Source organism: Eulemur rufifrons, chromosome 8 (assembly GCF_041146395.1).
Source record: "Eulemur rufifrons isolate Redbay chromosome 8, OSU_ERuf_1, whole genome shotgun sequence".
Taxonomy (NCBI): Eukaryota; Metazoa; Chordata; class Mammalia; order Primates; family Lemuridae; genus Eulemur; species Eulemur rufifrons.
In genome coordinates, this window is record NC_090990.1 from 83532254 (window position 1) to 83546499 (window position 14246).

Sequence of the window (14246 nt, forward strand, 5' to 3'; positions counted from 1 at the left end):
AAGTTATTTAGTCCTTTCAACACCTTTTCAAAGTGATGCTATTTTTATTTTATGGACCTGGATCATGAAATTTAGAGAGATGATGTGAAATATGCCAAGGTAATAGAAACTCCATGAGAGGTGGAGCTGAGATACGAACCCAAGTCATTCTGGAAACAAATTTGTCTTTGCCCAACCCAACTGCACTGCAATAATTCTAGATGGGCTGTATTTTTATGTATACCCAGAATATGACCACCTCTTACCACCCTTCGCTGTTACCACCCTGGTCCAGGCTTCCCTGGTGTTTTGCTTTTATTACTCTAACATTGCCTAATTGTTTTTCCTGCTTCTCTCTTTGACCCCTACAGCTTATTCCCAATAGCTAATGTGTGATCTTTTAAAAATGTAAGTCAGATCATGTCACTTCTCTGTTCAGAATCCTTTGATAGTGCCCCATTCCACACAGAGAAAATCCTGAGTCCCTGCAATGGCCCAGGTGATCTGGGCCCCTTTCTCTCTCTGACCTAATCTCCGATTTCTTCCCCTTGTTCATTCCTTACTCGCATGCCAGGCACACACCTCCCCAAATCTGCGTGGCTAATTCACTTACCCCTTCAAGTCATTGCTTAGGCTGGGCACAGTGGCTCACGCCTGTAATCCTAGCACTCTGGGAGGCCGAGGCAGGAGGATTGCTTCAGCTCAGGAGTTCGAGACCAGCCTGAGCAAGAGCGAGACCCCGTTTCTACTAAAAATAGAAAGAAATTAGCCAAACAACTAAAAAAATAGAAAAAATTAGCTAGGAATGGTGGTGTGTGCCTGTAGTCCAGCTGCCGGGGAGGCTGAGGCAGGAGGATTGCTTGAGCCCAGGAGTTTGAGGTTGCTGTGAGCTAGGCTGATGCCATGGCACTCACTCTAGCCCAGGCAAGAGAGTGAGACTCTGTCTCCAAAAAAAAGAAAAAGTCATTGCTTAAACTGCATTTTCTCAATGAGGCTTACTTTGATACGCTATTTAAAACTGCAACCCCAGTGGGACTTAAGACACAATAACGTAGGATATTCAAGCCTTTAATAAAATGCTTTAAATATCTAAAGCTCTCTGCTTCAATGTTCAATGATTAACTGTTTTTTATTGTTGAAATACAGAATTGGACTATATCTAAAATCCACAAACATATATATTTACAGTGTTTTCCAATCACTGACTGTATCTCATTGTAAGAAATACATTTTACATTGGGACCCTTTGTATGTGTATAAAATGGAAACAAAAGTTTTACAAACTAAGCATTTCTGTGTGATATACTCATATATTTTCTGTTGAATTCTGTTCCTTTCCTTTCCATTATAAAAATATGTTGGTTATGATCTACAAAATTGATTTCACAATTCACTTACTGGTTACAACCTATAGTTTAAAAAATACATGTAAGTTTTTAAGTATCTTAATTTCTGATCACAGAAAACATTGAATAGACATCTCTAGTATTCTCTAACACAGTATATTCTCTTATTTTGAAATTTCCTAATATGATCTTTCTTAAAAGTAAGAAATCCGTATTCCAGACTCATCTTTTACCATTGTTCTTACATGCAATGCTCCAGCCATATTTAATTCCTTGGCCTGTCCCTCCCTCCCTCCCTCCTTTTTCTTCTTTCTGCCTTCCTGCCTCATTCGTTCTCTTTCTCCCTGCCTTTTTTCCTTCCCTCTGATATTTTTGAGCACTTGCTAGTTAGGTGCTATGTGTGGTAGTGAGGAGAAAATAAATGAGATGGTTCTTGCCTTTCTTGAACTTTAAACTGGATACTGACATCCCCAGTTATGGAAGTGAAAGCAGAAAGCCTTACGGTTGCTTAGAAAGTCAGAGGTGGAAACAGATTCTGTGTATCTTGACTTCTAGCATCAGAGACTGGTAGAATTAGCAGAGGCCTTAGAAGACACCCCTTTAGTCCTCACTTCTTAAAGATATAGAAAGAGTCTCTTATAGATTAAATGGTGGGGTAAGGTCACAGCTGGAACCTAAGCTGGTTTCTTAACCAGTGCTCTCTCCAACCCCCCTCCTCTCTTTTTATTGCGACATCACCTGCCCAGATCCCATGTTGTCATATACTTTTATATGTAGTTTGTGCCGTTAAAGACCTCTTTTCAAAATGCACACACTGAGCTATAGACTTTTACCATTATTGGTTTTGTTACTTGAAATTATAATTGGAACAATTAGAGATGCATCAGTGGAAAGGCAATGAAAGAGGGCCATTAAGTGCTAATAAATGCCTCTCCTCATGGGAATGGAGATCTTTTCTTTTCTAAGTATTTGAGCTCTTTTCACTGCTGCTTTTAAGTGGCTAGAAATAACACTTGCCACACGCTTGTGGAATACTCTGGATGCCAGGGGGTTCATTTCGTTCTGTATTTGAATTGAACACACTGTAGTTGGAATTTGTGTTGATTCTTTTGTTTGTTTAAGCATTCATTCTATGTTTTGCATTAACCTTTTCTCGTGGCAGGCAGTGGAACAATATCGAGATCTCTTAGAGAATGAGGTCTTTAGGTAGCTGATGACTTTCAAAATAGCAGATGAAAATGTTAAAGTCATGGGTGTTTATTTTGGTACATTTTCCTTTTCATACAAAAAAAATCTAGATACACTAGCCCCCCGCTTATCTGTGTTTTTGCTTTCTATTGTTTCAGTTACCCACCGTCAACTTTGGTCTGAAAGTATTAAATGGAAAATTCCAGAAATACACAATTCCTAAGTTGTAAATTGTGCACGTTCTGAGTAGCATGATGAAATCTCTTGCCTTCCTGCTCTGTCCTGCCTGGGATGTGAATCATCCCTTTGTCCAGCATATCCTCGCTGTCTATGCTTTTTGCCCATTAGTGTATATATAGGGTTTGCTACTGTCTGAAGTTTTAGGCATTCACTGGGGGTCTTGGAATGTATCGCCCACAGATAAGGGGAGACTAGTGTACAGTGTGACAAACTGGATGTAGTCTACCCTAAAGCCACATGCCTATGGCTAGCAAGACATAATCACTACTCATCCATATGGAGATATGTTAGCCTCAGAAACAAATTTAGGTAAATAATTACTAAATGAATTTTAGGACAACTTACCACTGCTAAAAATAATGATGATGATGATGATGATGATGTTGATAATGATAATAATTAAGATGATCATGGCAATAACAATTAATATTTTTGACTACTTACTATTTACTAGATGTTCCTAAAAGTACTTCAATCTTCTTGTCTACTATTTAAAAATGCAAAATACTCTGAAAACCAAATATTATTTTTGTAACTCATTTGGCAAATCTTATATTGACCCAAACTCATTTACTGGCAGACTGTTCACAGTTTGTGTTTATTACTCCTTATGAGAATTCATTTGTTTTGCTACAGAAATATGCATAATTTTGTGTTTGATTCCAGGATGCTGCTTCAGACTCTGCTGGGGGTGTTATTCAGTATAAGTTTTATGCATCATTTTACCTTTCTAAAATCTGAAAAAGACTAAATTGCATATCACATCTGGCCACCAGCAGATAAAGGATTATATGATTGTATTGTTACCCCCCCAACCCCATCTATTTACAGATGAGGAAATTGAGCCATTAGTAGAGTGGATCAAACCCAGACATTTTAGTGCTAAAATCTGTGCTTTAAACCACCATGCTATACTGCCTTATAAAGAAGTGTTTAAAAGCATTTTACAGAAATAAATATTATATTATTTATTTATCTGATAAAGCTCCAGTGAAGATAGAGAAATTCAGATTTGAATAGAATTGTTCCATTAATATCTCTGAATTCTCAGCTTCCTATGTTAAATATTGTCTTAATCACTGATCGCCATGGATCTATTAGTAGATGTTGCCATTTCTACTACTCATCTATTGTTTTGGCTTCAACTACCTTCTGTGTTGATGACTGTCACATTATTATCTCCAGCCAGGACTTTCATCTTGAGTTCTAGCTGCTCCGTCTAACTGTGTACTCATCTCCATTTGGATATTCCCCAGGCATGTAAAGGTCAATGTGAACAAATATGAGCCCCTCATCTTCCTCCCCAACTTTTTTTTTTTACAATGTAGCATAGTCAGTGGTCAAGAAGAGCACAAATGCTAGAGTTAGACTCTCACGGTTTGAGTCTCAAATGTCACTTACTACCTTTGTGACCCTGTGCCGATTACGTGACTTTTCTGTGCCTCAGTTTTCTCATATCTGAAGTGAAAATAAATAACAATAGCACTTACCTCATAGGATTGTTATGTGATCAAGTAAGTTAATATATGTAAAGCAATTAGGCTGGTGCTAGCACATGATAAGCACTATATAAATATCACTTATAACCAGATCTTCCTGTATTTCCTTTTCTGGTTGTGATACCACTGTTTGTCCATCCACTCAAACTAGAAATGTGAAATGTACACTAATTCCTCCGTATCACTGCAGTTCACATCAAAGTGATCATTAAATCCTGTCATTTGTCTTCTCTCCATGTCACCCATTACTGCCTGGGACTTAAACTTTATTATCTTCTTTCTGAATAACCTAGACTGGCTGGCGACTAGTCTCCCTGTCTTTAGATTTTGCCTTTTCAACATTCTCTGTATAGTCCCCAGTGATTATTTTGAAATGCAAATCTGATCACTTAAAACTCTTCAGCGCCCTCCTGTTCTCACAGAAAACAAACAAACAAACAAACAAACACACACAAACTACCCATGAAGGCTTCTCAGGTCGGCTCCTGCTTCCTTCTCCAGACTCTTCTCCTCTCATTCTGACCTTCCTTTAATATTTACAGTTCCTTAATGTTCTGTGCTATTTTGGTCTTTCCTGTCTTTGCACATCCTGATTCTCTGTGAAGTGCCTCCTACCTCATGTTTCTTCTCTGAAATTGTTTCTGGCAGGTCCTCCAAGCAGAATAGACCTTCCTTGCTCTACATCAGTACTGCACCTTGTGTGGAGCTTAACCATAGCACCTGTTGCGCTTATTGTAGCATTCGCATATCGTTCTCCTCCAAGACTGAGCTTATTTATCTGTGAACGAATCAGCTACAATGAATTAACTTCTAGGAGACTGTGAGTTATATCTCCCATCTTCAGTCAAAGGCAGATGGTAAACATTTATTTACTGTACAGATAATCTGGTTAATGATCATTTACATCTATACTGAAGGCAGCCATTTCTTTAGTTACTTTATTTGCTGCCAAGGGAGAAAATTCCTTTTAGCTTTGGTGATACAGCAAGTATGCTCTCATTTTTCAGGCTTCCACAGGTCATTCATTTCCTAGTGGAGCAAAAATAGTATTATCTGGTAAGTAAGGTTCTGGAAGAGCCAATAAGAGCCAATAACGTCTCAATAAGAGCCAATAACGTCTCAATAAGAGACGTTATCAAGATGGTTCTTAGACCATAGTGTGGGAATTATTCTCTATTTTTTTGTCTGGGAGTCAGGAAGCCATAAAATAGCATTGACTTATTGGCTGAAGACCAACTGTTATGATTGTACAGATTAACACTTTATTGAGGTGTGCTGAGAGAGAAGAAAGGCATTTGCGTTGTAATTGCTGTGTGGCATCCAGAGAGAAGCACTCTCCCTGGCTAAAAATCTGTATAGTCCAACCATAAATAAGGCATTCAGGCAATAGAATGGAGTTAATTTAATTATGCTTGGTCTTACGATTTCTCAGCCTAGTGCGATGGCTCACACTTATAATCCTAGCACCCTGGGAGGCTGAGGTAGGACCATCACTTGAGCCCAGGAGTTTGAGGTTGCTGTGAGCTATGATGACGCCATTGCACTCTAGCCTGGGGGACATAGTGGAGACCCTGTCTCAAAGAAAAAAAAAAGATTACTCTTCTTATGCTTTACCTTGAAGGTCCATTTTGGATATATTTATTAGACAATAAATTTTTAATTAAAGTATAGTCTAAATCCAAAGTAATACTAAAGATACAGTCGCTATTTTTCCTGTATTAATTAATTAATTTAAAAAATAATTTTTAAATTTCATTTTGGCTAGTTGATTTGGCAGGTGAGTTGTTACATACTCCTTAGCAGATTCCTACTTCCATGGCCACCGTCCTGCTTACTCTATTAATTTAACAAAGTAATTTTCTCATAAGATATGCTTATGGGAGAAAACCAACCGCCTATTGCACAGAAAATAATAAAATTCAAGTGGATGACTGTGCTCAATGGCTAACGGATTATTTGAGATTGTTTGTGTCAGTGCCTTTGCTCCCTGTTGATGGGAGCAGGGATAAGAGCTTTCCAAACCATTGCAGCTTGTCAACACCAAGAGGACAGTTCAAATAGAGTTTGTGGCTCCTCATCTCCAAATTCCATTCATGAAATGTTAAAATATTGTATATAGGAACTTAATTTTTTTAGGTAAGAGAATACTACAATATCAGGGAAAGCACATTGTGGCCTATTATAGCACTAATAATAGTAACACATTTTTCTATGGTGCTTGGGTTTTAAAAATGTTGCCTAGGCCGGGCGCGGTGGCTCACGCCTGTAATCCTAGCACTCTGGGAGGCCGAGGCGGGTGGATCGCTCGAGGTCAGGAGTTCGAGACCAGCCTGAGCAAGAGCGAGACCCCGTCTCTACTAAAAATAGAAAGAAATTATATGGCCAACTAAAATATATATATATAGAAAAAATTAGCCGGGCATGGTGGCGCATGCCTGTAGTCCCAGCTACTCGGGAGGCTGAGGCAGTAGGATCGCTTGAGCCCAGGAGTTTGAGGTTGCTGTGAGCTAGGCTGACGCCACGGCACTAACTCTAGCCTGGGCAACAGAGTGAGACTCTGTCTCAAAAAAAAAAAAAAATGTTGCCTACATGTTGCATTTCATTTGATCTATACAATTTGGAGCATAGTTAGGATTATCTTGGTTTAGTAATAAAAGAAACTGAATTTCAGAGAGAATTTTGCCCATTCAGTGGTAGAGATGGTATTTAAAGCAAAGTTGTCTGTTGTTCAAAGGCTCATCCCCTTAGCTCACACAACGGGATTATGTGGTTTTTATTTTGGGCATATGGTTTTTATTTTGCTGGGTCATCAGAATGAGCTATATCTTTAGGATGCCAAATGAGCTGCTTACTCTTCAGAAGAGAAAAATTTCCCTCTAGTGTTTTATTGCATTTCAGACATTCCTGAGAACTGGAAAAGACTTCCAAATAGCAAGGTTTTGTTGTCAAATCTTTTGACTTTTAGTGAGGATGTATGTGTCGGAGGTAGTGCTGGTAAGAGCCATGAAGGGAGCCAGTAAGTGAGTTAAGAAGGGAGTTGAATACCTGAATCCATTTATTACTCTTAATGCAAAGTTATTTGCTTAATAAAAAAATAGATAGAGAAGGCCAGGCGCGGTGGCTCACACCTGTAATCCTAGCACTCTGAAAGGCTGAGGTGGAAAGATTGCTTGAGGCCAGGAGTTGGAGACTAGCCTAGGAGAGAGCAAGACTCCATCTCTACTAAAAATAGAAAAATTAGCCCAGAATGGTGAGCGCGTGCCTTCAGTCCCAGCTACTCAGGAGGCTGAGGCAGGAGGATCATTTGAGCCCAGGAATTTGAGGTTGCAGTGAGCTACGTACGATAGCACCACTGCACTCTAGCCTGGGCGACAGAACAAGTCTCTGTCTCAAAAAAAAAACCAAAACAAAAAACTGTAGAGAAAAGTATTAGATGTATTAATGTCTGTGAATTTACTTTGCAGCCAAACACATGATAATTATTTGCTATTTAAAATGTTTGATATATTCTATTTTGCTTTAATAAAAACAAAGGCATTGTTCAAAGGGATTGTTATAAATCTACAGTATAAATGTATGGTTATAAGCATGAGTCAAAGCAGGTCTGGACCTCTTTTCTTCCTTCTTTTTTCCCTCTGTCCTTCCTTCTCTACCTCTTTTTTTGTTTAAAGAAAATATTTTATTGATTTGTTAAATGGCCATTCATCATTTCTCTTTGGCATCTATGCATCCTAAAATCTCATTCATGGTCCTGCTAGCTCAAACAGATTCCCTTCATCTCCTTTGAGCTGGACTTTGGACTTTTGTTTTGTTTTCCCTTCTTTCATTTTGATCTTCAAATTAACCTCTTCCTTTTTGGTTCTAGGCATAGAGTAGGTGCTTTGCTCATTTTGATTAAATTTTAAATGATTATTGAAACCATCCAAATTGGCAATTATTCTAATATAGAATATTTGGAGATATTCTATATATGCCATATTCTAATATAGAATAATCAGAGAACTGGAGAACATTAGAAGTGTAAATATTTAGTTACATGTATTTAGATATATTCAAAATATCATCATGAGAAGAGTATTGTTCTCGCTCCAGTGTGGTTCATCTGTTCCTTTTCTTTAATGGTTTTCTGTGTGCGTGTCTTTATGTGTCCATTAGACTCCAAACTCTTGTTGTCTACCTAGAATGAATCCATGTCCACAGCATCTCCCTAGAACTTCTTAGTTTCTCAGTGAATTGTTTTTCATGAATAAATAATATCATTTATTTCAGGTGCAATTTTAAAGAGCAAATACAAATCTGTAGTTTCATTATTCTCTATTGTAGTAACATACAGTGACATTCTACATAAACATTAGCCTTGGAGTTAAGGAGAAAAGTCATTAACTTAGTGAAGAGACTTTAGTGTTATTTCCTCTGTTAGAATATACACTAGTACCTGTAAAATAAATTAGTTGTAGTAGGGGAAATTTTGCCTAATTGTATCTCTGGAACTCTCCATTCCAAAGTATCAGTGCAGCTAAAGGTTGGGTTTTGGAGCACTCTCACTGGCCTTTGCCTATTTTATAAGCTGCTGTTCATTGAAGTCCCAGCTGTGTTGAAGCTCTGTTCTGCCACATTTCTTGCAAAACTCATAGTATGCCCCATACCATTATCACCCACTGAATGGTTGAGTAACATATCTTGACCTGAGGCCAGTGTTTTTCAAACTTTGGTGAGCATCAGAATCCCCTGGGAGGCTGTTAAAAGTACAGATGCCACACACCTTCCCCTGCACGTTATGAATCTGTAGCTTCAGGATGGGTCCTGGGTATCTGTAGTCCTAACACTCTCTGGTGGCCCTGGAGCCACTTTTTGGAAAACACTGATGTTGAGTGAAAAGTTTGCTTTCAATGGAATTCTGTGATGATTCTTCTAAAAGTTGTGAGGCATTCTAAATGTATTTAAAAACTATGATATTGGCATGTTTATGATATCATTGGCATTGCAGAATTAGTAATAATTTATGTAGCATTGCAGATGTAATTTTATATGATACTTTCTTTGCTGTAGTTTTATTGGTCTGTATATTAATGTCATTTAAAGTATCTTTATTTATCAAAACCACCATTTATCAGGAATAAGAACAAATAAAACTCAAGTTGCAATATTTTTTTCTGCTGTTAATTTCTATAGACACAATATTTATTTCTACTTTATTCCACATTTTATGTGTCTTTTGGTTGGTGAAAATTTTCAGTACATTTAGAAGATACAATCTAATGTGCCTCTAGTAATGGTCAGTATTTGATGGTGGTAATGTTCATCTTAAGGCCAGAAAGAGTACTGAATTTCTTAATCATCAAAAAGAGTTTGAGGATTAATTTCATCATCAAATGTTTTTATTAATACTGATTCACTGAAAATCAAAGTGAATTGATAATACACAGAAACTTAATGCAAACTTTTATTTATTCTAGCTAAATGAATGAATGACATGTTCCAGTGAGGTCATTATGATAATTCATATGCATTAATATTCAATATAATGCCCTCTTCACTCTTTTTAATAAACTTTGCAAATACTTTTATAAGATGGGTCTAGTATTCTTTAGATACATTGAAAGGTTGGGAATTAGGAGAATTACTGTGGAACTTGACTTATAAATTTGTAGCTGATTAATGCCTTAATCTTTTATTTCTTATTTTTTTAGGGACTTTCTCCCTCGAGGGTCCGGCATTGTAACAAGACGACCTCTTGTGCTGCAGCTTGTTACTTCTAAAGCAGGTAATGAATGAGGTTGTTTACTGCATGGGAGAGCACATCCCACAGCACCTGTTGCCGCCATGCCTTGCTGTTGGGTTGTACCAACAGAAACGTTTTTGTGATCAGTCTGTGGGCAGCTGCCTACATTTCTCTCCAGAATGCTCCCTCCTTCATTGCTCTTTTAATTCTTTTGATTACATTAGATAATCTCATTTGCATATATTTTTCTTAACAACTACTATTTTGTATGCCCAGAAAATAATATTTGCTGATTGTAATCCATCTGTATCATTTTCCAGTACAGCATAACCACTAATACTCCTTTGGTATACTTCCATCCTGTGTACATGTGTGTATGTGTGTGTGTGTGCGCTTGGGGATTTTTTTAAGTCACAAAATCCCACAACCATGTAATATCTGTGTGTACGTGCATGTGTATCTAATTTATATTTATATCTAATGTGCTGTGCTTGCTCCTCTCCTGAACACCATGCTAATTTGATAGGCAAAGGAGGCTTTGTTTTCATTTTATTTCAGCAACTGGTGACATTGAACTGTTTTCTGTATTTATTTGCCATTTGTGTTTCTTCTCTTGTGAATTGGCTGCTTTTACTTTTCCCCATTTCTTCTTGAGGACTTTACTATATTTCCTATCAATTTCTTTGAGTGCTTTAGATTTAAGCACTCATAAAAATCATACCTCATAAGTTGCAAATATTTTTAACAGCTTCTTTGAGATATAGTGTACATACCATATAATTCAGCCAATTAAAGTTTATAATTCAACAGATTTAGTCTATTTACAGTCAGCTTTAGAACTTTTCTCTCACTCCCAAAAGAAACCCTATATGATTTCCCTCTTATCCCTTTCCACCACCTCCTTTCGCCCCACCACTCCATCCCTAGGTGCTAATGACATACTGAGTTCCCTATTCTGGACATTTCATATGAATGGAGTCATATAATACGTGCTCTTTTGTAACTGGCTTCTTTCACTTAGCATAATGTTCTCAAGGTTCATTCATATTGTAGCATGTATTGTAGCATGTAGCATGTATTAGAACTTCATTCCTTTTTAGGGCTCAATAATATTCCATTGTCTGGATAGATCGCATTTCACTTATCCATTCATCAACTGAGGGGCATTTGGGTTGTTTCCACCCTTTGGTTATTATGAATCATTCTGCTGCAAACATTCATACACATACATATTTCTGTGTGGACATGTGCTTTTTTTCTCTTGGAAATATACTCCATAATGTAATGGCTGGACCATATGGTAGCTCTATGTTTAATTGTTTAAGGAACTAACAGACTGTTTTTCAAAGTAGCTGTGTCATTTTACATCCCCACCAGCAGTGTATGAAGGTTCCATTGTTTCTACATTCTCCCCAACACTTATGGGTATGAAGAGGTATTTCATTGTAGTTTTGATTTGGATTTTCCTGATGACTAATGATATTGAGCATCTTTTCATGTGCATAATGATCATTTGTATATCTTTTTTGGATAAATGTCTATTCATCTCCTTTGTCCATTTTAAAATTGGGTTCTTTGCCTTTTTATTATTGAGTTGTAAGAGGTATTTATATATTCTAGATACAAATCCCATATTAGATATAATTTGCAATTTTTTTTCCTGTTCTGTAGTCTGTCTTTTCACTTTCTTGATGGCATCCTTTGAAGCACGAAAGTTCTTAATTTTGATGAAGTCTAATTTATCTACTTTTTCTTTCATTGCTCATGATTTGAGTGTTATATCTAAGGATCTTCTGCCAAAATCAAGGTTATAAAGGTTTATTCTATGTTTTCTTTTAAGAGATTTATAGTTTTGCTCTTACATTTAGGTCTTTGATCTATTTACAGTTAATTTTTTTATGAGGTAAGTGTCCAATTTTATTTTCTACATGTGGATATCCAGTAGTCCCAGCACCATTTGTTGAAAAGACTGTTCTTTCCCCATTGTATGATCTTGGCACCTTTGTCGAAAATCTGTTGACCATAAATACATGGGATTATTTTTGGATTCTCAATCTGTTCAACTGATCTATGCATCTATTCCTTGTGCCAGTCTCACACTGTCGTAATTACCCTTGCTTTGTAATAAGTTTTGAATTTGAGAATTGTGAGTCCTTCTACTTTGTTATTTTTTTTTAAGATTGTTTTGGCTACCCTGGGTCCCTTGAAATTCTATATTTAGAATCGGCTTCTTTTATCCCAGGAATGCAAGAACTGGTTTAACATCTGAATATCATTGAATGTAATGCATCATATCAACAGAAAGAAAAAAATTAGAGGATCATTTCGATAGACTCAGAAAAAGGATTTGACTAAATCCAACACCTACTCATGATGAAAACTGCTAGTAAACTAGGAATATGTAGAGGGGAACTTCCTCAATCTGATAAAAGGCATCTATGAAAAACACATAGCTAAAATCATACTTAGTGGTGAGGACTGGATGCTTTCCCTTTAAGATCAGGAACAATACAAAGATGTCTGTTCTTGCCACTTCTATTCAATATTGTACTGGAGGTCTAGCCAGGGCAATGGAATAAAAGAAAGAAAGAAAAGGCATCCATATTGGAAAAGAAGAAGTAAAACTATTTTTATATGCAGGTGATATTATCATGTATATAGAAGATTCTAAGAAATCCACTAAATAGCTATTAGAACTAATAAATTATTTCAGCAAAGTTGCAGAATACAAGATCAATACACAAAAACCAGTTGTATTTCTATATATTTGCAATGAATAATCCAAAAATGAAATTAAGAAAACAAGTCTATTTATAACAACATCAAAAATAATATACTACTTAGAAATAAATTTAATGAAAGAAGTGTAAAATTCATACTTTGAAAACTAAATCATTGTTCAAAGAAATTAGAGAAGATCTAAATATTTGGAAAAACATCCCATGTTCATTGATTGGAAGATTTAACAATGTCAATATTCCCCAAAGTGATCTACAAATTAAATGCAATCCTTGTCAGAATCCCAGCTGAAGTCTTTGGAGAAATTGTAGATTTAAAAAAAATTTTTTTTCTTTCTTTTTTTTTTTTAAATAAAATATCCTAGGAGCTGGTTGTTTTAGAAATTGTAGATATTTTTAACTCTTTTTTTATTGTTAGAAAACCTGTACTAAGTTTGAGTCAAAGGAATAGAAGTGCTGTCCATGGAAGTGCTGATTCAAGTGCTGTCATTTGAAAAAAGTGAGTTATTTGCAAATCTAAAAGGCAGCAGTCACTATTCTAGGCCCTGAAGATATGGTAATAAGTAGGACAAAGTCTCTGTCATTCTGGTGATTTATATTTTGGTTATATCATTTTTAACATGTAGAAGTTTTCCTCTTTATGGTTGTGAAATCTGCACATTTAGATTTAAAGAAAAGTGAATATTTAGCACAATATTCTTCCTTTTCATATTTTATAATATTTTAACTTTTAGTTCTTTACCTCAAATTTTCTTTCATGTATACTGAAACAATTTTTCTCAGTCTCCTTTATCTTATATTAAATTCCTATAACTACCACAATCTATTTCTGAATATCTTTCTGTGTTCTTGTAACAATTCCAAAGTGTTTTACTTTTGTGGATTTATAATTTGTTTAATATCTTATTTATCAGGACTGTAGTCCTCTCCCCTTCACTTATTTTTATTTGGGGGTTCTATTCTATTTATGTGGAAAAGTCTAGAAAAGTTTTGTAGAGACAAAACTATTGCCACTAGAATTATATTAAACCTATAGATTCATTAGGAAACAATTTATGTCTTTAAAATATTCATAATTTTTTTCCACTCCAAGGACTATATAATTTTCATTTGTTCAAATCTTTTTTTCTATTTCTTAGTAAATTTTTTTATGATCTTTATATAGTGTCCATGCATTTCTAGTTGGGGTATTCATATTTACTTTTTTTTGTTCTTGTAGTTTAAACAGTTTATTTTAAAACTATATTTTCAAAACTCCTCATTGCTGATCTATGTAAAATTCTGCTGCTTTTTTAATTTTAATTTTTAATTAACCATCTTATTCTATATTTGGCAGATTAAAATGTTTTAAATTGATTCCCTTGGGTATTTTAGTTATACAGTCATTTCATCTGCATTTCTTAATTTATTCAATAAATACTTATCATGCTTCACTTGACTAGCCTAAAAAAAATACTTATCATGCAAATACTGAGATGGCTGAAGAAAGAGACATGTGACCAGAATATTAATAAGCTTCTTTGCAGTGGGGACC

General features: G+C 35.8%; 1 protein-coding gene across 7 annotated transcripts in view; it reads left to right on the plus strand.

Annotated features, from left to right (window-relative positions):
- The window catches only part of DNM3 (dynamin 3), a 533160-nt gene that overhangs the window by 67886 nt on the left and 451028 nt on the right, over positions 1-14246 (plus strand). For all 7 annotated transcript variants that reach the window (XM_069478342.1, XM_069478346.1, XM_069478347.1 and 4 more), the window contains exon 2: positions 9943-10016. In XM_069478342.1, coding sequence (XP_069334443.1) covers positions 9943-10016 — 74 coding nt within the window. The remainder of the gene's footprint in view (positions 1-9942; positions 10017-14246) is intronic.